At 44.1% G+C, this 20,936-nt stretch overlaps 2 protein-coding genes across 2 annotated transcripts in view; both read left to right on the top strand.

The window, feature by feature from the left end:
• The first annotated feature begins 1,492 nt into the window (after window positions 1-1,492).
• LOC306936949 (N-acetylmuramoyl-L-alanine amidase-like) lies at window positions 1,493-5,935 on the top strand. Its single transcript, XM_079520614.1, has 5 exons — window positions 1,493-1,618; window positions 2,964-3,809; window positions 4,738-4,948; window positions 5,064-5,356; window positions 5,611-5,935. Exons 1-5 carry the CDS (start codon window positions 1,555-1,557, stop codon window positions 5,619-5,621), a joined length of 1,425 nt encoding a protein of 474 aa, XP_079376740.1. The 5' UTR covers window positions 1,493-1,554; the 3' UTR covers window positions 5,622-5,935.
• Window positions 5,936-6,486: 551 nt separating this feature from the next.
• Window positions 6,487-20,936, top strand: part of LOC306937056 (protein Wiz-like) — a 38,752-nt gene continuing 24,302 nt past the window's right edge. Inside the window, exons 1-10 of the mRNA XM_079520731.1 lie at window positions 6,487-6,644; window positions 8,335-8,499; window positions 9,709-10,186; window positions 12,578-12,653; window positions 13,519-13,667; window positions 14,280-14,684; window positions 15,120-16,391; window positions 16,861-17,115; window positions 18,008-18,205; window positions 18,745-18,993. Of these exons, the coding sequence (XP_079376857.1) occupies window positions 8,416-8,499; window positions 9,709-10,186; window positions 12,578-12,653; window positions 13,519-13,667; window positions 14,280-14,684; window positions 15,120-16,391; window positions 16,861-17,115; window positions 18,008-18,205; window positions 18,745-18,993 (3,166 nt within the window). The 5' untranslated portion in view covers window positions 6,487-6,644; window positions 8,335-8,415. The remainder of the gene's footprint in view (window positions 6,645-8,334; window positions 8,500-9,708; window positions 10,187-12,577; window positions 12,654-13,518; window positions 13,668-14,279; window positions 14,685-15,119; window positions 16,392-16,860; window positions 17,116-18,007; window positions 18,206-18,744; window positions 18,994-20,936) is intronic.

A 20,936-nucleotide genomic window follows, 5' to 3' on the forward strand; every position in this document is an offset into this window, starting at 1 on the left:
CTGGAATTCTCAAGAGGAACTGATTTATACCGCTAGTTTTCTATTCCAATATTACTCCACTCTGGCGACAACCTTCTCTCTTCTGACAAATTCTATTTTTCACCGCTAGATGGCAGTGTAGACTGCAGTCTTACCGATGACGTAATTTCTCTCAAAGATAAAAGCCCTAGAAGTGTCTGTGTTTCTCGCCGGGTGCAGTGGCGTGCGCCTGTAATCCAAGTTGCTGGGAGGCTGTGGCTGGCGGATCGTTTGAGCTCAGGAGTTCTGAGCTGCAGTGGACTATGTCGATCGGGTGTCCGCACTAAGTTCGGTATCGATATGGTGCTCCTGGGGGAGCCCGGGACCACCAGGTCGCCTAAGGAGGGGTGAACCGGCCCAGGTCGGAAACGGAGCAGGTCAAAGCCCCCGTGCCGCTCAGTAGTGGGTTCGCGCCTGTGAATAGACACTGCAGTGCAGCCTGAGTAATACAGCGAGACCCAGTCTTTTATGCCTCCTTTTATAATACAGAGCTGTTTTCACTCCGTCTTGATTGACATTTAATTAATTTAAAGTGACTCAAAGTGAGTCACTTTGAGTCACTTTAAAATATTAGCCTGAGAACGAGGCGTCTCTTTAGAATTTCAATGATGAAAACATGGAGTGAGACCATTCTTATTAATAGGTATCACGACACAACACAATAGGTATCACAACCTGAAAATGGTTTCATCCACTTGTATAAAGTGAAATGAAATATACAAAAAGTCTGTTTAAAAATAATGTTCCTTTATTACAGTCGAGGTAGGAATAACATCAATTCAAATGACTGATGACAGCTATTAGGTCTATCATATTTCACAATTAAAAAGCAGTCTATTACCTGGATTGTCAATATATGTGTAGTAAACATACTGTATAGTAGACACGGTGTAAAACTAGCCTACAAGAGTCGGAATCAGGTTCAATCATAGCCCCAATATGTTCCCTCAGTCCCTCATTCTGTAGCTCTGAGATAAAAAAAAAAATCTATGATCTGTAACCCTCAGGAACTATAGGTACTACCTCCTATTGTGTCCTTTATGAGAAGTGCATGGGATTTGACTGTGCTTGTTCCGTCTGAGGTTGACAATGATCTCTGTCTTGTTGACATTCAGGACCAGCTGGTTTTCCAACAGTTTAACTTCCTCCCTGTGTTGGTGTTCTCGTTTCTCCATTTAGTTATCTGTTTATTGAGTCTTATCCATCTGATCTGAACTGAAAAATATATATGCCTATAATATATTACAGAATGTCTGAAAGGCTGTATTACTGTCAAAGCCAGCTGTGTCAACATCATATTATACCCAGGGTTCTTGGGGCATATAAGGTCAAACATAATCCTTTGCATGCTACAGGTGCCAGTTTCCCCACATTGCCCAGTAGCAGTGGGTCACATGATCATGCTGTTGCATAATATGCAAGAGGTGGTTCCGTAATATTATTACGGAACCACCTCTTTCTGTGTGTTTAAAATGAGAGAACATTTGATTCAGCTGGATCTTAAGGTGTTGCTGGGTGGATAGGATACATTACAACATGGAGAGATACATCATATGGTCTGTCACCATTCTTGTGGTCTTGTCCAGTATTTCCACAGATGGTAAATACAATATATTCTTTTTTTGTGTCACTGAAATGTATGATGGTCTCCAAACATAGTTTTGTAGTAATGTGGGGTCAGGGGTGGGCATCATACAAGACTTTGTGTCATTCAGTAATCTGAGTAATCTCAGCATTTTGTGGTTTTGATTTCTGTTTGCACAGTGGTTCTCCGCCTCAATCAATTGTGTTCTGGCTTGGATCAGAAGAACGAACATCAACATATATACTTTCAGCTCCTATCGGTATCACAATGATAAAAGTTTTTATTTATTTAAAGAATACCATGATTTTCTTTACATTATTTTAAAAATATTAACGTATATTAATACAATTTGAGTGTTTTGCCAATTATTTGGGGGCCCACTTACAATATGCTCACGGACCTCACAGTCCTGTGGGCCCAACCTGTGACAGGTTGAGAACCAGTGCCTTAATGTGTTTTGGTGTAAGTGGGATGATTCCAGGGTTTTGATTTCTATCTATGATCAGTTATTGTGTATCAACGCATACACATACACATACTGTAACATCACAATTACTGTAAATTGTAAATTGCAACTCAGTGAATTCAGGAGAATTCATTTAACTTTTAACCCCTTCAAACCTGGCATTCCTATTTTGTCATTATAAACAAAAACCAAACAAACAGAAACAAAACAAAAAACAAATGGGGCTTAGGTGGGTAAAAAGAGTAATAGGTATACACTTTCACATTTAAAGTAATCGGATTCCTGTGTAACAGTCATTTTAGTAATATGTTTGGTGACACCTCTCGTAGCTTCGTTGTCATTATGCCGTTTCTCTAAATGGAAGTAGGCCTACTGTTCAAAAAGGAATGCTGCAAGGTCATAGCACCGAGAATCTTTTGGAACGTAACAAGTTGTCAGAAACTGTATTTATTAACATAGAAATACATAAATGCATGCATTTGTGGTACATTTCTCTGCCTAGGTAATTTTGTGATAAATATTCCAGGGAAAGATTATATCTAAAATATATTTTATTTCATTGGAAAGGTTATACACAGTATGATTAGTTTAAATCAACACTACACATTCTACTGAGTTAGAACTGTCTTACAAATCATGTCAAGTAAGGTATAGAGTATGCGCGTGACATCATCATCAAACCAGGAAGTTATGCAAGAACGCCTACTGAGTGTCAAAAACTACTTTCCTGGCCTTGACAGCCCATACATCCAAACAGAAAAGTCATATCTGATTGCATTAAACAACGTTAAACAATGTTAAACTCACTTTGCATGTTGCTTTGCCACTCAATTTGCCACTCGATGTGCCATTCACTTTAAGCATGTCCCTCTATTGTCACTGTTCATCTCTTAGCTTTTCCCAGTAACTGGCACATGAATGAGTTCATCGAGGCCATAAAGGAAGTGGAGGATGCCAACCCGGGTCTGAAGCCCATCGATGTGCTGCGAAGCCTGCGCAGGGCAGCTGGACTGATGGACACATTCATTCAACACTTCCTTGGTAGCTCGTCCTCTGATGGAGCCATGATGAAGGCTGGTTTCTCAGATTACTTTGACGGGGCGATATACCACAGGGTGACCAAGGATGGCAGAGAAGAGGGAGTGGTCCTGACTTCAGATGGAACCACAGTCGCCCTCAGACCCCTCCTCCTGGGCATCGAAGTCGGACTCCTCTCCAAGATTACGGGCGGCGTTGAGGGTCTGTACCCCCTCACGCTGGCCAGAGACCTGGCTCTCTCTTTTGGGGACTTCCAGAAGTCCATCACCCCCCAGCGTCTGGGCCCAGATGGCTGCTGGGACAGCATCTCCACACCCATCAACTTCAACCTTTCTGGTCCGGTCTCCCGTATCACTACCGCCATGGTCAATGGAGGTATGGATGGTGTGATTGTAGGGATGGAGGTCTCCTCCGCCCAGTCCGGAGGTCCTGCCGTCAAGCTGAGCAGCCTGCTGAGTTCATACTACTGCCAACGCATGGACTGGACGAATGGATCAGACACCACTCCGGTCCATGTTAGCCAGCGTCGCAGGGAGAACTTCCAGGAGTTGGTCAGACCTCCGATCCTGGCCAGGCAGGTAGTGAGTTCTACAGCCCTGCAGCGGAGGCTAGCAGGACAACCCAAGATGGACGTGATGGAGGAGAAGCAGCTGACTATCGTGGTGAATGAGGGGATGAAAGAATTTGTCCACAAATACATGGGTAACAAATCACATTTGATGTGCCATAAACCGTGTTTATTTTAAGCAAAACTACACTTTGGTATAAGTGGTTTGAGTGTGTAGTTACTTTGCCATGGCGAGCTGTCTTCAATAGTTGAAATTTGAATTGGGAAGATGATCCGAACTTGATCCGTGCAGGCAGATCCAGATCTTCAAACGTTAAACTAAACAGAAATGTGACATTTTCATAAATGCCAAGTCAGGATTCGTAATGTCACAGAATCCTCTTTGTTTGCATTTTGTGTGCTAAAAGAGTGGCTTTGAGATATGTTTCACACTGCGACGCAGTGACTGCATAATGTAGCTCAATACGGAGACTATGTTGGGTTATGATTTTGTTTTTTTAATCAACGGAGCAGCAATTCTAAGATGTCTCACTAATATCTGGAGTTACATCATGGAAAAGTAACTAGAGAACCCAGACCTCTACCAACATACATAATCAAGCTTTAACTATAGTATAACACCAAGGTTACTCCAGACAAACGGTACAGAAAGACAGAACTGTGTGCAAAGCAAGTTGTTTACACTAGACCTGTGAGTGTTCTTTGAATAAACTACAGCTCCTGAATTGTACTGTCTAAAATGTAGGCTTAAAGCAGCCATGTTGCACATGGGTCAGGTCTCACAGCAGAACAGACCAAGTCAAGTCGAAAGTCCAGATTTTTGCAACTTCACGACTTAAAGTAATAGGACTCATGCTAAAATAATGACAATTGCAATTTAAGTCAATGAGGAGCCTATTTTCTAATAAATGGAGCAACAATTTGTTATATTGGCCACCTTTGGAGTTACATCATAGCAAGGTAACTCAAACCTCTACCAAAGTGTCGTGTGCGTGTGTGTGTGCACGTGTGTGTGTGTGTGTGTGTGTGTGTGTGTGTGTGTGTGTGTGTGTGTGTACACAGACTGCCCAGCCATCATTCCACGGTGTATGTGGGGTGCAAGGCCCTACAGAGGGACTCCGACACCCCTTTCCCTCCCTCTGGCCTTCGTTTACATCCACCACACCGAGATACCCAGCCAGCCCTGTCTGACCTTTGACCAGTGTTCTGCTAACATGAGGGCCATACAGCGATTCCATCAGGACGAAAGAGGCTGGGACGACATTGGATACAGGTAGAAACAGTGGTTCTCAATGTCTGGGACGGGCGCCCCTCACAGGTGACGGCACTCAGACATTTGGCGAGGGGAGAGGAGATTGTAATCTATGTAAATCTTTGTCTCCTTTCAGCTTTGTGGCCGGTGGTGATGGTAATATATACACGGGGAGAGGATGGGATTGGAAAGGTGCCCACACCAAAGGCCACAACGACAAAGGCTACGGGGTTGCGTTCATCGGTGACTATTCCTCCAGCCTGCCTTCGCAGCATGCCATGGAGTTGGTGAGAGACCGCCTGACCTCCTGTGCCGTCGGCGGCGGTCAACTGGTGGCCGACTTCACCATTCAGGGTCACAGACAGGTTGTGGCCACGGACTGTCCAGGGGACGCTCTCTACAGAGAGATCACAGGCTGGGAACACTGGGGTGAGTGAGTTTTTGGTGGTCATGCAACCGTTTTTATGGCACAGTAAATATCCCCCTTTTTAAAGTGTCCTATTGGTATTGGGTACCAGGGAGACACCTGGGACACAACACAACTTTCTCTTTTGGGTCTCAAGCTGAAAATAAAAATGTGGGAACCACTGCATACTAAAACGATTATATTCTGTGTATTTATCTATTGGGCATGCATGCATTCCTGATCATTTGTCATTTGTTTTTGTTTTTTGTATTGACAGGAAGTCAATGAATGACAAGCCTGCTTCACCACACGAAGAGCCTTGGACACACCAAAGTTTGAAGAAATAAATGTTTGAAATATTGGTGTCACTGCTGTTTTCTAAATACTGTCTCACTGACTCACTCACATTCATGACATCTTGTGAAAGTCTTGTATAGCCGACTTGGGAAGCACCATGAGTAGAAACAATTTCGTCCAGCATACACTAGAGAGCGCCATATGCATTCAATTGAGCAGTATATGGTATGATAGATTAATTTAGTATTGAGAAAATTGTGAAAATGTGAATTGATTAAAAACAAATTAAATCTTTTAACACCAAACACTGATCACATGTTTATTATTATCTTTCATTATTAGAATATTATTATTAGAATGTATTTAATTGGTTATCTAAATAAACATAATCTCTAATATTAATCTAGCCTATTAGCTATCACAATCCAACATCAGTTCACGTTGATTTTAAGTGTAGTTGCCATGCCATGCCATCTTCTCAACAGTTTCGTCAAATATCGTTAGCTAATAAATAAGTTTGCTAATAGGCCTACTATACATTCCCTAAAAACTATCCCATTTCAGCCTACATATGGCTAAACCAATGAGTTATAGGCTAAGAAATAGGAAATAAAAATAAACTTACGAATAATGGGAGGGTTTATTTTTATTTCCTATTTCGTAGGCTACCGCTACACTATCTGTCTATGAACTTGGCAGTGGCGGAGGGTCTCTACCCCCCATCCCCCCCACCTCCCGCCCCCATTGACGTTACGTACGCAGCCGTGGCGTGCCTGCAAGCCAAATAACATGGAGTCCTGTGGCTGGCATCCTCTTCACGGGATAGATCCATTCCATGCAGGAGCCTGACTGAGCACCGAATGACCAAGTTAACACACGCCGGAGACCTTCACAAGTCCGCCCGCATGCGTCTGCAAAGCTCAACGCTACAGCTGCGTTCTGGAAGCATGACGGACGCTGCATAAAACAAACATTGTTTTTTTTACTGCGATCCGCAAAGCCAGGCCGATTTCTGTGAGTATTTGCAAAAAAGAAAAAGAGGCAGAGAGAGAAAAAGGAGACGAGAAAAATAAATAAACATCGGTTATCGGGCGTTTTAATTTGAAAAGCATTTATACATTCTTGCAACGGGTCAGCTGACAATGAATCGATCGGCAGCAGTTCCAATAATAATAAGAGGGTAGCCCTTATAGGACACCTTGATGTGTCCCGATCATTTTTCATGCTTTCTATAGGGTCAGAAAGAGAGAGGGCATGGGCCTGAATATAATAAAGGCCACTTTTATTTATGTAACCATTTGAGCGACCTATTTCATTTGCACTTGAACACACCACAAGCTTGCTGAGAATGAGAAAATAGGTCAGACCTTGCTCAAATCTGGTCAGATATCTGTCACAGAGTGCATATCACGTCACACTCTTAATGACACGGTTATGACTAGGCCCGCATGTCCCTGTAGGCTATTTAAGAGGCAGATCTCAGATTTTGTGATTTATATCAGTGGTCCGCAAACTTTTTAAATTATAGGTAAAGGACCCCCAGTTTGGGTGTGCGTTTAGTTCACGGACTCACCATAATAACTACACTCGGATGGAGTTACGGACCTCTGGTTCCTTAAACTATCAATAATTGAGCATGGGGACCCCCTGGAACCCCTATGGAGCCAGCTGTTCCAGGGGGTCACCAGCTCAATTTGAGAACTTTGAGAACAAAATGATTTAGCCTATGCCATATTAAATTCAGTTGAGGCTTCTGGCAAATCTTTCAAGGAGGGCTACTGTCAGTAGCCTATATATAAATACGCACACACGCACGCATGCACGCACGCGCGCGCGCACACACACACACACACACACACACACACACACACACACACACACACACACACACACACACACACACACACACAATACATACCCGTACAAGACGGCAGACTGCTGGACGAGCGCTGGCGCTTTGGCTTGGGGGGTCAGATCAACATATGGAATTAATTCTGTACTGGCCATATATGGAGCGTGTCTTGAGTGTACAGGGTTTTATGAAGTCAGATCAACATAAGGAATGTCAGAACAGGTAAGCTCCATATATGGAGATTTAAGGGTGGCAGCGGGGGCAGTGTCTTGAGTGTAAAGGGTTTGATGAGGTCTGGCCATATACTGTATGGAGCGTGTCTTGACTATACAGGGTTTGATGAGGTCAGATCAACATATGGAATGTCAGAACAGGTCAGCTCCATATATGGAGATCTAAGGGTGGCAACGGGGGCAGTGTCTTGAGTGTATATGGTTTGATGAGGGCCCAGGTAGGGCCGGGCCTTAAGTTTCGGGCCTGTTGAGAACTCTAGTTATCGCCGGCTGCCGGGTGCGGCTGCACTAATAACCTAGTTTGAGGAAGGATGGGTGTGGACGGATCAACATGGAATGTCAGAACAGGTCCATATGTGGAGATGGAGAAGTGATGTCACTAGGTGTGAGTATATGGAGGCGTGACCATATATGGAGGTGTGACGTGACACACGGAAATGCAGGTTTTCATAGTAAATGCGACCTACAGTCGCAACAAGCCATCACTGATAAAGAGATTATATTCTCATAAAAAGTCATGTTGAATGAAACCATTCAACTAAGGAAGAAACACTTATCTGCATTTTGTGTGTGTGCGCGGGCCTGTGCGTGCATGCATGTGTGCATGTTTGTACCCCAGAAGTGGAAGAAGAGGGCACTGAAAGATGTAGGCGAACCATTCACCTGTGGGGACCCCCATACCGTGTGCTCTGGGGGGACCATGGAGCCAGAGGGGGAGCCCCTCACCCCAGGGACCAACTATGGGCCACCCTCCACCCCTACCACCCAAAATCACACATCACAGGTACGCATGCCTGGAAATATAGGCAGAGTCTTCCACTGATTGAGTCTCCACTCTCCACTGCAGTGATTCTCAATCTTTTTTCATTTCAAGGACCCCTTCATCCACCAGTGGTTCCCAAACTTTTTAGGTCGACACCCAAAAGAGACATTAGACGTTTGCCAATTGCCAGTGACCCAAAAATAGCCAATCTACGAGCTTGTAGATCAGCAATTTTCACTAGACTTCTTAATTATTATTCTTTTTTATTCATGTAAGTTCTTTGTTTTTGTTGTTTGTTTGTTTTAACAGTTATACGATTATTTTTATTTTTATTTTTTTAATTAAATTAAAGAAATTGGATTTTTACTCGAGTCGTGACCCATAAATATTGGTCCGTGACCCACAAATGGGTCGTGACCCACTGTTTGATAAACGGTGCATTAGACTACAGACCCCCAGTATACTGATATACAAGCTTGTAGAGCAGCTATTTCAGCTACTTTTTCATGACACACTTGTTTGATGAAGATGGGCATAATTTAAAACTTTAAAACATAAAAAGTTGAAATATGGATGGAGATCCAGTACAAGGTTTCTGCCCGACATCCACGATATATACATCATAATGGACATTCCAGAGGCTTTGTGAAATAGCTAATTATTTCATCGATAATCAATTGCACAGGCCACATTTTTTGAGGGGCACCAGCCCCTCCTATGTCCAGCTTTGAGGGTGTGTAAAAAAAATCACACCCGTGTGAGTGGTGTAAGGTCTTATATAGCCCGATCAGCTGTGGTCTGACGTAATGTCTGACGTAATGAAATCACACCCGGGTGAACTGGGTGACCGTAGCAACCATGCTCATTTTTTGGTACGAACAGACAGACAGACAGACAGACAGACAGACAGACAGACAGACAGACAGACACGTAAACTAACAAAGCCAGTTGTAGGAGTGGTTTACACCACTCAAAAACTAGAGTGTAAACACAAACATTGTTTTGCTACCGTTTCCTATGACTATAGTTTTGAGTTCTGCACATTAGGCCATGTGTAAACACAAACATTGATGACAAAAGTGAGGACGCAAATTGTGATTGGCCAGAATGAGATTATGTATGATGATGATGATAAGAGCACCCCTCACTTCACATGGATGTGATTTTTCTTTGTCTTTATCATCATCGCCCAGACAAAGCCATGGTTAAAAGCTTTTCAATTGTCAGCAGCAGGCATCATGTTCTCCAAACGGGGGAGAGGAGCTGATGCACGGCAGGAGCCTGTGGTCCAACAGCGGAGACGGGGTGTCGGAGCAGACGCGGGGACCCCTGGTCGGAGACGGGGTGTCGGAGCAGACGCGGGGACCCCTGGCCGGAGACGGGGTGTCGGAGCAGACGCAGCGACCCCTGACAGGAGACGGGGTGTCGGAGCAGACGCGGGGACCCCTGGCCGGAGACGGGGTGTCGGAGCAGACGCGGGGACCCCTGGCCGGAGACGGGGTGTCGGAGCAGACGCGGGGACCACTGACAGGAGACGGGTTGTCGGAGCAGACGCGGGGACCCCTGGCCAGAGACGGCGTTTCGGAGCAGACGCGGGGACCCCTGACTAGTCCAGATCCAGGGAGGACTGCACAGAGGACATTCAGACCCTCAGCCTTTCCATCCTCCCTCGCCTGGGACTCTGACTCTGAGAAAGAAACATTAGATGGTAACAACGTTAATACTAACGGGCTTAATAGCCATTTAAAACACAGTGGTGGAAAAAGTACTCACATGTTTTGCTTAAGTAAAAGTATCAATACTGCAATGTAGAAATACTTATTAGTCTTTGTAAAAAAAAAAGTATTGGTATCAAAATGTACTTAAAGTACCAAAAGTAGAAAGTATACTCATTATGCAGAAGGTCCTGTTTCTCAAGTTTTCAAATGCTTTTGAAAAAAAGAAACCTTTTGAAAATAGCAGATCTACAAGTGACATATGTTTTGTAATAATAATCTAATACAATATAACTAATAACTAAAGTCTTCCAATAATTGCAGTGGAGTAAAAGCACAAAATATGCCTCTGAGATGTAGTGGAGTAAGTAGCCTTGCCGAGCCATGAGTCCCATAGGTCTGGAAATACCTTAAAATTGTACTGATCATCTCTCGCGCAGCCAGACGGTCAGCAATCTCCACCTAGTGATATGTCTGGTGACATCTAAATTCAAAATGTACTTTAGGGCGATCCTTCATATCGGGACGTTGATGTTTTCAAAACAGCGAGTGTATGGTATACTATATATTTGTTTAGTGGCCGTTCTCACTGCCATTCTTCAAATTATCTAATTCATCGATATCAATAATTTAATAAAATAGGCCAAGTCAATTATTAATCAATCCCTATTTTGGCATGTCATCATATAGGTGAAAAGCGTATTTTTTTTTCAAAACATTTAAAAAATGCTGAAATTTACAGCCCCACGTATTGACTTTAGATTTCCCCAGATGCCAGATCATCTGGCTACACAAGTCTAGACTGAACCTAACAAATATGTGGTGCCGTTTTACCATTTCCAGTTTGTTGGTGTTTTAACAAGACAGTACTTGTTATTGTTGCTACTGTATACTACTGTTGTCCAATGTCCATTGGACATGGGTTTTAAATGTTATACAGCCTATACACAATTAATATGCTCAGTGTTATCTGATGTAACTCTGAGAATGTACAAAATGGAACCAAGGGAGTTGGAGGTGGTATGATATTTATTTTCTGTCAAAATAAGTGTTAAATATAGCTCTATATTCACATATTATTCATTGCTATCGAGTGTTTGTTCAATAAAAAGAGGTCTCGCCATCTCTAGTAAACAGAAAACACGTTTTCAGGTCAGGATACCAACTTCATCCAATCAGGAGAGGGAACTCACATAGCATACAGGACAACAAAAAGTTAAAGTGTAAGTGATGGGAAAAACAAAATAGAACTGGACTACTATTACATTGAAAAAGATAAATTATACTTTTTGGGGTTTTCTCTCCTCATTTAAATAAAATTGGTATCTCAACCTGAAAATGGATCTTCTGTTTCCTAAACAGACGGAGAGACCTCTGTTAATGAATACTTCTATATAAATGAATATTTCAATAAGGAAAGATCAGGTTGAAAGCATATCAAACAAAAAAATGTGGAGCTGGTGGGGTGCATAGCGTTAGTCTGACGTCCCAATAATCCGACACCCATAAATCCGACAGTAACCCCCAAACTCTAACCATAGTCTGAAAAGAGAATGACAGGTTCAGAGGTAGTGATTTGTAAAACGCCTGAATGGCTGACTGCAAATTGAAAGTGCTCATGAATGAAAGGTTCTGATAGCGTGGGAAAGACAAAGTGACGTAGTGTGAGAAATTAAAGATAGTGTGAGAGAAAAGATCTTCCGTATTGAAGCTTCACTAAAGCTTCATAGAGCTTTAACTTTTTAGCAAAAAATGTTTTTACCAAGGCAAATTACTTGCAACTGCTTTAAAGGTGCTGTAATGTGTCTAATGTGTTTGGTTAAAACAAAACAAAAAAGTTAAAAGGTTATAGCTCAATTGCAATAGTTCAGTAACAGGGGTTTCCCTGTCTCTCTAGCTCTTTAGTAAACACAAAATACATTTTCAGGTGGGATGCCAATTTCAACCAATCAGGAGAAAGAGCCCACTACATCAGCTTACATTTTATAGTGTTGCAATTGTGTCTGCTCGTTATTCTTCATTTCCAATTTCACTTGTTTACACTGTATGCGATCTCTCTGTCCTTGTTGGATGAGTGTTTGTGTTTACTACAGAGCTTTAGATTTAGAGAACCCTGTTACTCAACAAACACTCTGTACTCGATATTCTTTATGATGGTAATCACTGCTACAGAGTACAGTACTCTATAGCAGCGATTACTATCAGAAAGAATATCGAGCTATTTAACACTTATTCTAACAAAAATAATTTTTGTACCTTTAAATACACACTGAGGATTTTGCTGTCTGTATCTATGAGTCAGAGAGCTCTGTGTTTCTCTGTATGTTGAGCATGTTCCGTATGTTTCACTGTGTTTTGTTTGTGTGCCGTGGTGCATGTGTCAGACGAGGAGCTACAGCACTTTTCTAACCCTCATGGTCTGGCTGCCCACAGCCCAGGATCCCCCTCTTCTGGACTCAGGTGAGATGGGCTGTGGAAAGATGGATGGCTGCCGGTGTTGGGTGATATGAGTATAAGTGATATTGTTTGTTAAATATCTCTATATTCCCCATAGAGATAATCATGCGGTGTAGTGTTTGTTCAGTAACAGTGTTCTCCCTGATCCAGCTCTCCCGCTCATAAACAGAAAATACATTTTTACATCGGCATACCAACTCATGGAGCATACCGATAGGCCTATGGGAAAACAAGTGAAATTGGAAGTGATGACAAAATTGGAACAGGAACAGAAGCTGATGAATGTTCTTTGTGGGGTTCTTTCTCCTGACTTTAGTAACTCACCTGAAAATGTATTCTATGTTTACTAAAGAGCTGGAGAGGTGGGGTGACCGCTGTTACTGAACACATTTAACACTCAAAGGGATTACTATAAGAATTTGGAGCTTTCTCTTGCGTGGCACCTCATGCCTTATCCCTAATCTTAGGCATTTTCTTAGGGGCGCGAGCCCCTCCTATATCCAGCTCTCATCCTGGTGGGTTTGCTGAGTACACAGGACAAACATAGACAAACTGGGACATCCTAGGTTAAATGCCTTGCTCAAAGTGCATTTCAACAGGGAGGGAACAGTGTTGCTTATTCACTTTCCTGCCCAGATTTGTCCTGATGGTGCAGGGGATGGAACCAGCAACCTTCCAGTCACAAGCACACTCTTTAAGCCAGTTATACAGTCCACATGTTAGAGACATTGTGATGATAATATAATCACATACACATACTAATACCGGACGGTACTCATATTATGAGTAATAGGTGTACTGTAATTGCCCTGGTATGATGGCATTATTTGGACCTTATAATTATGTCACTTCTTTTATGAATCTCCAGACCGGAGAGTGAGGGTGACCAAGCACCTGAAAAACTACAGCCCTCCCGTAGTGATGGTGACAAACCCAGCCTTGTGGAGGGGCAGAGCCAAAACGATGGGAGCACACACACTGAGGACCCAAAGGCATCTCAGCATAGCGCTATGGAACGTAAGTGCTATTCTTGACACCTGCTCATACTGTATATCAGTGGTTTTCAACAAGTGGTCCGGGGACACCGGCGGTCCCTCAGGGGATTCCATGATGGAGAGTTGGTAACCAAATTGACCCTTTTTAGATCTTTAACTATTAAGAGCGTGAAATGAAACCAAAAGGACCCTTACGGGTCCATTTGGTTTCATTTTACGCTCTCAAGAACTATTGAGAGCGTAAAATGAAACCAAAAGGTATTATTATTATTATTGTAACAACATTACAAAAAGAAGTGTACAATTAGAGAATGTAAATAATGGTTATTTTGATCAACGTTTGCCTGTTGTCTCTCTTATGGTACCACATCAATACAGCATGGAATTATGGACAAAATCTTATCCAACGACAACTAAATATAAGTCTTGGTTCTGAGAGGCTAAAATCCCAAAATCCCAAATCATCAAATGGTGGTCCGTGGCTCAGATGCCAAATAAATAATGGGCCTTGATATGAAAAGGGTTGAAAACCACTGTCATATAGATGGTGTCCAGAATTATATGCCCAAAATAGGGACAGGTTCAAAGTGGCTAATCTTTATTTCCCATTTCCTTTTTATTTTTTGCTTCACAGCGGCGGACGACAAAGCGTGGAATGTATCTGAGAGTAGCGCTGAACCGTTTCTGCCTCCAACCAAAGTCCAACCAAAGGAAGGGTGCCAAATAGCGAATGAGGAGGAAGAGGAGAGAGGGGGCAATGACAATTATGTGAAAACACAGAGGGGGGCGGACGCCAAGGACTCCGAGAGGGACGTGTACACCTTCCCGGGGGACTCCGACCCCGATAGCCCCCCTCCGGCCCCCTGGGCCCACTGCACCTTCATCCAGCGCCGGAAGAAGAAAAGGGCCCTGCTCAGGCCCTTCTCGGGCCTGGGCACTTGGCAGCGCACACTGCCCGAGGCGGGTAGGCGGATGAGGGCGCCTCCTCAGAGGTCTCCGCCCGCCGCCGAGGCAGCAAAGCTGGGCGAAGACGCTGGGGGTAAGGGCCTGTCACAATTAGTATTATACAACCGCCTGATCGCAATAATTTGAGATTATCAGAATTATCTTTGCATAATATTGTCAGAATCGTTTCCGCTCATCTGTATAAATTCATGTTGAAACATGGTGATCTGAAACATGGTCGATCTACAAGCTCACTGTTTGTGAGCCTGTAGATCGGCTGTTTTTGGAAAATTATTGAAATTATTAAATTAATATTAATATAAATAAAGAATATATGGCCTGGATATAGTTATTTGTCATGTCAGTCCTGTACAATCTTTGTTTACAAAGACTAAAAGCCAAACAGAAATGTCAATGTCAGAAATGTCATTCTAGTCCAATGTCCAATGGTAAAAACTTAAATTGTTAATTGCAATTATTTGTATGACAATTAACCGTAAAAAAAATCATGATCGGGACAACCTTATAGGCGGGGACTACGACTTTGAGGAGATGGACCTGAAGGCGGAAGTGGGGAGCAGGTCGGTGAAGCTTGAAGAGGAAGGCGTCCTGGGAGAGGAAGTTGGAGAGAGTGGCCAAGAAGAAGACGGCATCGCGGCACCGGGAAAAGAGATCTTCACCTGTGTGGAATGTAGCATTTACTTCAAGAAGCAGGTCCACCTGCAAGAGCACATGACCGAGCATTGCCAAAGCGGGTTGGGTGCCAGCGGTGCCGTCGGCAGGAGGGACCGTCTGGCAAAGAGCGTCCGGTTTCGGTGCGTGGAGTGCGGATGGAACCTGCCCAATGGGCTGGCGCTGGCCGATCACCACAGGAAACACCAGGAGTCCAGAGAGAAGATCCTGGAGGAGATCGGGAAGCTGAACGACACCGGGAAGGTAGCTGAGTTGCAGAGAGAGGAGAGTGTCGCGACGGAGCCTGTAACTCAGAATGTCCCACCTGCTACAGGCAAAGGACCAGACACTGACCTAGTGAGCACTCCCGTCCGATCCCCGGGCCCGGGTGCAACGCTGGACCTGGACGCGGTTCTGGACTCAGAATTGTCCCCGTCCCCTCTGCCCACCATGGCGCCAACCCCGGCCCGACCCCGAGCCGGCCCCTCCCACCGCCGTCGCTTCATCTGCCCCAAATGCAACTTCAGCACAAGAACTTCCCAAGCACTGGCCAACCATACCAAGACCCACAACAGAAAACCTCCCCCAGTCCCACCTCACACCTCCCCCGACAAGCAGACTAGGTTTCCGTCTGTGGCGTCTGCCCTCCGTGCTGGTTCTCCATCAGGCTTGGCCTCCACTTCCCTGGCCCGTGGGCATTTAAAGCAACACCAGAACACGGGCCACCCAGGGCAGCCCTCCGTCAGTGGGGTATGGCCTGACGATATGGGTCAACACTCCAGATCCAGCACGGATCCTGCCTTTTCTAACTCTTTCCCGGATTCTGACCATCTCTCGGGGTCCGGGACCAGTCTTCCAGAGGGGAAAAGCGTTCTGGAGCACCAGAAGCCAAATGTGGCTGTGGCTCGCCCCGCCTTCAAGTGCATTGGGAACAGGAAAGCCACCAAGAGAGAGGGGGACTGGGACGAGCTGGTCCAGCTGCGTCCCAGACAGGGCAACAACAGCCTTTCTGAGGGGGGAAACACACTGCATGAAGGCCAGCGGACGCCTCTGGACTCTGAGCTCAGCCTAAATCACACAGACTCACCTGCAGGACTGAGGCCACACACAAGAGCGAGATCCCACCTCGGTAAGACTATTATTAAAGCCAAGTCTCCAGTCTTAATGATGCAAAATGAAAGATTATTTAACTGTAAAGTGATTATGATTGACACAATTGGAACTAGAGCACTATAACATTTAAATTGATAATTGATCTGGGTTCTGTCTCTTGATTGGATAAAAATTGTATGTATTGGAAATGTATTTTCTGATTATTAGATTTCTTGATGCTCTATTCTATTGCAATGATTAATATCAGAGAATATAGAGCTTCAAGGTTTTAACAAAAAACTTTTAAACAAATAACTTTTGTTTTAAACAAAGAAACTATCATACCAATTATAAGTCTTTACAAACTCTGAAAGTGTAAAAACTTACTCCTGAGTATACATTTTTAAGTTGTATTTTTAAACACTTTGCATTTGGCTGTGTAGCTTCAAGCAATGTAAAGCTGAATTGCGGTTCCCTGACAGTATAATATAGATGTCTTGTGTTAGACGGCTCTTCTCTAGCACAGCAGAGCGACACATCATCTCCCGAAGAGAAGAAAGTGAAGGAGGAGGAAGACACAGAGGTTGAGGAAGAAGACCCAAAGGTTTACATCCTGCGGAGAAGTAGCCGAGTGCTCGCCGCCTCGGCGGACAACGGCGACGGCGACGACGACGACGACGTCGATGATGAACAACTGCGCCGCTTCCTGGCGGAGCAGGGCATCCTGGACGAAGATGAGGACGATTTTGACCAGGAGAGCGGTAGGGCCTGTCACAATAATTACATAATCACCCGATCGCAGTTATTTGACAAATCATCGCTCTTATCTCCATATTCTTACTTTTTGTGTTTTATTCATAAATGAATGTCCTACTTGATCATTCTACAGCGTCTCACAAAAGTATCAAAAATAGCAGACCCACAGCTCAAAACGTGTTCCGATCCAGTACTTGCTGGTTTTGAATTTGAATCCTGAAAAGTAACAGTTTTGGACATTATGAGGTTTCCACCCGATAGAGACGATATCCATCCATCTTCATCCGCCTATCCGGAGTCGAATCACGGAGTTAGTTTTGGCAGAGAATCCTAGACCTCTCTCTCATGGGCAACATTAGCCACACGTTCTAATGCCATACGTAACCCCCTCCAGATGGGGATCTGGTCCTTGGTCTGCCCTGGGGCCTCATGGGACATGCAACTAGGGAGACGCTGTATACATTAATCTGTTGAAAGATAGTGAATGTGATGCGTTGTCAGTTTGTAGATCGGCTATTTTTCTTTATTTTTTTTAATCAAATGATTAAATACAGTATATGGCTTGTTTTGGCCATAGTGCATTATTTATTATATGATTATGATACCGTTGTGATTGATACTGACGCATTGTGAACTTCTTTCACTTCTTTCTTATATCAAATATAGATCCAGTATATGGCCTGTTTTGGCCATATCACATTATTTATTTTGATTATTGTCAGTAATTTCTTATTTGTCATATATGTCCCGTGCAATTCTTTTCACAAAGCCTAAAACGCAAACATGAATGTAATATTCATATTATACTCCGTTGTTCAATGCCAAAAACACAATTAAACGGCTAATTGCAATTACGGTAATCAATCATCAATTAAAATGATTTGTGACAACCACTAGAGACTGGCTCCCTGAAGAGCGTGGAGAGGAAATGCCCCTACTGCCCCGACCGCTTCCACAACGGCATCGGGCTGGCCAATCACGTAAGGGGCCACCTTAACAGAGTGGGCGTCAGCTACAACGTGCGTCACTTCATCTCCCCCGAGGAGGTCAACGCCATCGAGAAGAAGTTCTCTTATCAGAAGAAGAAGAAGAAAGGTCGGCAAATTATCCTCGGGTTATAAGACATGTGAATAGGTTTCATTGTGCCATAATAATCACAGGACTCCTTATGATATAACTGGAATGTGAATGCGAGTGGTACATAACATCATCGCTGTCGGGCAGAAATATTGTATCTCCGTATATTTAATATTTCATATTTGATATGACAGCTAGTGAAAGCTAGCACTGTGAGCTTTAGATCTGCTAGTTTCACTACTTTTGAACATTTTTAGAAATCTATAATGACATGCCCAAAATAGGGACCTATGTCGGTTGAAAGTGGTTAGTCTGTGAATTGTCTGTGAGTTTTATAAATATTGAACCAATGAAAAGTATTAACTAGAACTTGTGACTAAATAATAACTGGAGATTCCACACAGGTGACTGAAGATTTCCGCCCGATAGCGTCAATATGAAAGATGGTTGGTTTTGTTTGTTTGTTTCCCTTAGTGGAAATGGGAGGTACCCCTATAACTACCACATCATAATTGTAAAGCTGTAAGAGTTATTTTTTATTTCATCCTTCTCCTCAGTCGCCAACTTCGACCCAGACACGTTCAGCGTGATGCGCTGCGAGTTCTGCAGCGCTGGCTTCGACACACGGGCCGGCCTCTCCAGCCACGCCAGGGCCCACCTCCGCGACTTTGGCATCACAAACTGGGAGGTGACCATCTCGCCAATCCACATCCTGAGGGAATTATTTTCCAGCCGGCCTGACCTGGTAATCCCCACGTCCCCCCCGCGGAGCCCCTGCTCCCAGAAGCCCACCCAGGAGGACGAGGGTGAGGAGGAGGAGGAGGAGGAGGAGGAGGAGGAGGCGGAGGAGGAGATGGGAACGGAGCAGGACAAGAAAGAGAGCGTGGATGGGAAGCGAGGGGGAGAGCTGAGCCGCCGGGCGCAGAGCGCCGCGGTCTCTGCATCCCCTCGAACATGGAGGAGTGAAAACCACACTGAAGCGCCTCGAGGTAAGCTTCTGTTCTTCTTCTTCTTTTCTCCATCTTTCGGCTGAGCCCTCCCTGGGTTGGCATAGCGAATGATCTGGCTCCATCTCACCCAGGCCTCTGCCTCCTCTTCTCTCACACCAACTAACTTCATGTCCTCTTTCACTACATCCATAAATCTCTACTTTAGTCTTCCTCTATAGGCCTCAGCATCCTTCTACCGATACTCACTGTCCCTCCTCTGTATATGTACAAACCTTCTCGGTCTGACCTCTCCGGCTTTATTTCCAGAACATTTAACATGCGCTATCCCTCTGATGTACTCGTTCCTGATCCTTCTTGGTTATTGGAGCTGCTTTCCGGAACTTACTTGAATGACTAAAACCTTAGTGTAACCGATCTGTGGTTCCCAGGAGGTCCCGAACCCCAATTTGAGAACCACATGGTATATGTGGTATGTTAATACGTGTACAATATAACTAGCAAATTTGCAGTGGTTGGAGGTGGTCTCTCTACTCTTCCATTGAGAAATGTAGACCCTGGTGTTGGGTAGGAGACCTACTGGTTGACAATTAGTACTGCCTGAAGCTCATAAGTGCAATGCAATTCCCGGTTAGGACATGAAAGTTACAGATTATTGCTGTAACACATGTGTTTTCAAGAGTTAAAAGATCTGTAAGGATCCATTTGGTTACCAACTCTCCATCATTTAGCTGGGGACCACCTGCCTGGAACCCCCTCAAGGACCACTGGTGGTCCACAGACCACTGATTTAAAAAAAAGAAAACCACTGCTGTAACGCATCCGCACAATAGCCGTGTTGTATTGTTCTAAATGTATGAAACATGTCTGGAAAGGTTGTTGCTTAAATGTACGTGTTGTGAGAAATAGGAATGGCTGGTTATTTCACTTAAGGAGTGTTGTGACTGTTAAGTTCACTTGTCATGTGACTGTAAAGAAAGAATTGAGAGTGATACGTAGTAGTGGCACGCTTAAAAATAATTTCTGCAGGTGCGAATGGATTTACCCTGGCCTGGGTGCATGCTATACAAAAGACCTGCATACTGTCCTGTATAAATATTACTGTGCGTGTGCTGTGCTGTGCTGTGCTGTGCGTGTGTGTGTGTGTGTGTGTGTGTGTGTGTGTGTGTGTGTGTGTGTGTGTGTGTGTGTGTGTGTGTGTGTGTGTGTGTGTGTGTGTGTGTGTGTGCACGTGCGCTTGTGGTGTCGAATCAGCGTGTAGTCCTTTGTAAAATAAGCTATGTGATATCCCCACACCACCTCGATGCCCAGGGGTTCCACAGCTAAATGATTGATAGTTAGGAACCAAATGGACCCATAGTGATGTGCACTGCACATGTAACCAAATGGACCCTTTACAGGTCTGCAGGGTCAGTAAGTAGATCTGAGAGTGTGCAAAATATTGTAGCCTATACAACCTTATTCATGGACACTATAATATAGGTTCATTTGGTTACATGATGTGCATAATTATGTATGCACACTCTCAGAGTTATGAGCTCTGGATTTGTACAGTGGCTTCAGAGTGTGGCAGTGGTCCTTTTTAGAATCAGCTCAGCTGTGTGTGTGTGTGTGTGTGTGTGTGTGTGTGTGTGTGTGTGTGTGTGTGTGTGTGTGTGTGTGTGTGTGTGTGTGTGTGTGTGTGTGTGTGTGTGTGTGTGTGTGTGTGTGTGTGTGTGTGTGTGTGTGTGTGTGTGTGTGTGTGTGTGTGTGTGTGTGTAGTCTGTCTGTGTCTGTGAGAGAGAGAGAAAAAACCCCGCCCC

Source organism: Electrona antarctica, assembly GCF_951216825.1.
Source record: "Electrona antarctica genome assembly, chromosome: 14".
Classification (NCBI taxonomy): Eukaryota; Metazoa; Chordata; class Actinopteri; order Myctophiformes; family Myctophidae; genus Electrona; species Electrona antarctica.

What these genes read in the sequence shown, in the direction of transcription:
- LOC306936949 (XM_079520614.1), top strand. Translation starts at nt 1,555, where the DNA reads ATGGAGAGATACATCATATGGTCTGTCACCATTCTTGTGGTCTTGTCC. An exon ending in GTCCAGTATTTCCACAGATG is followed by an intron (nt 1,619 to 2,963) that starts GTAAATACAATA and finishes TTCATCTCTTAG; the next exon opens with CTTTTCCCAGTAACTGGCAC. An exon ending in TGGGACGACATTGGATACAG is followed by an intron (nt 4,949 to 5,063) that starts GTAGAAACAGTG and finishes GTCTCCTTTCAG; the next exon opens with CTTTGTGGCCGGTGGTGATG.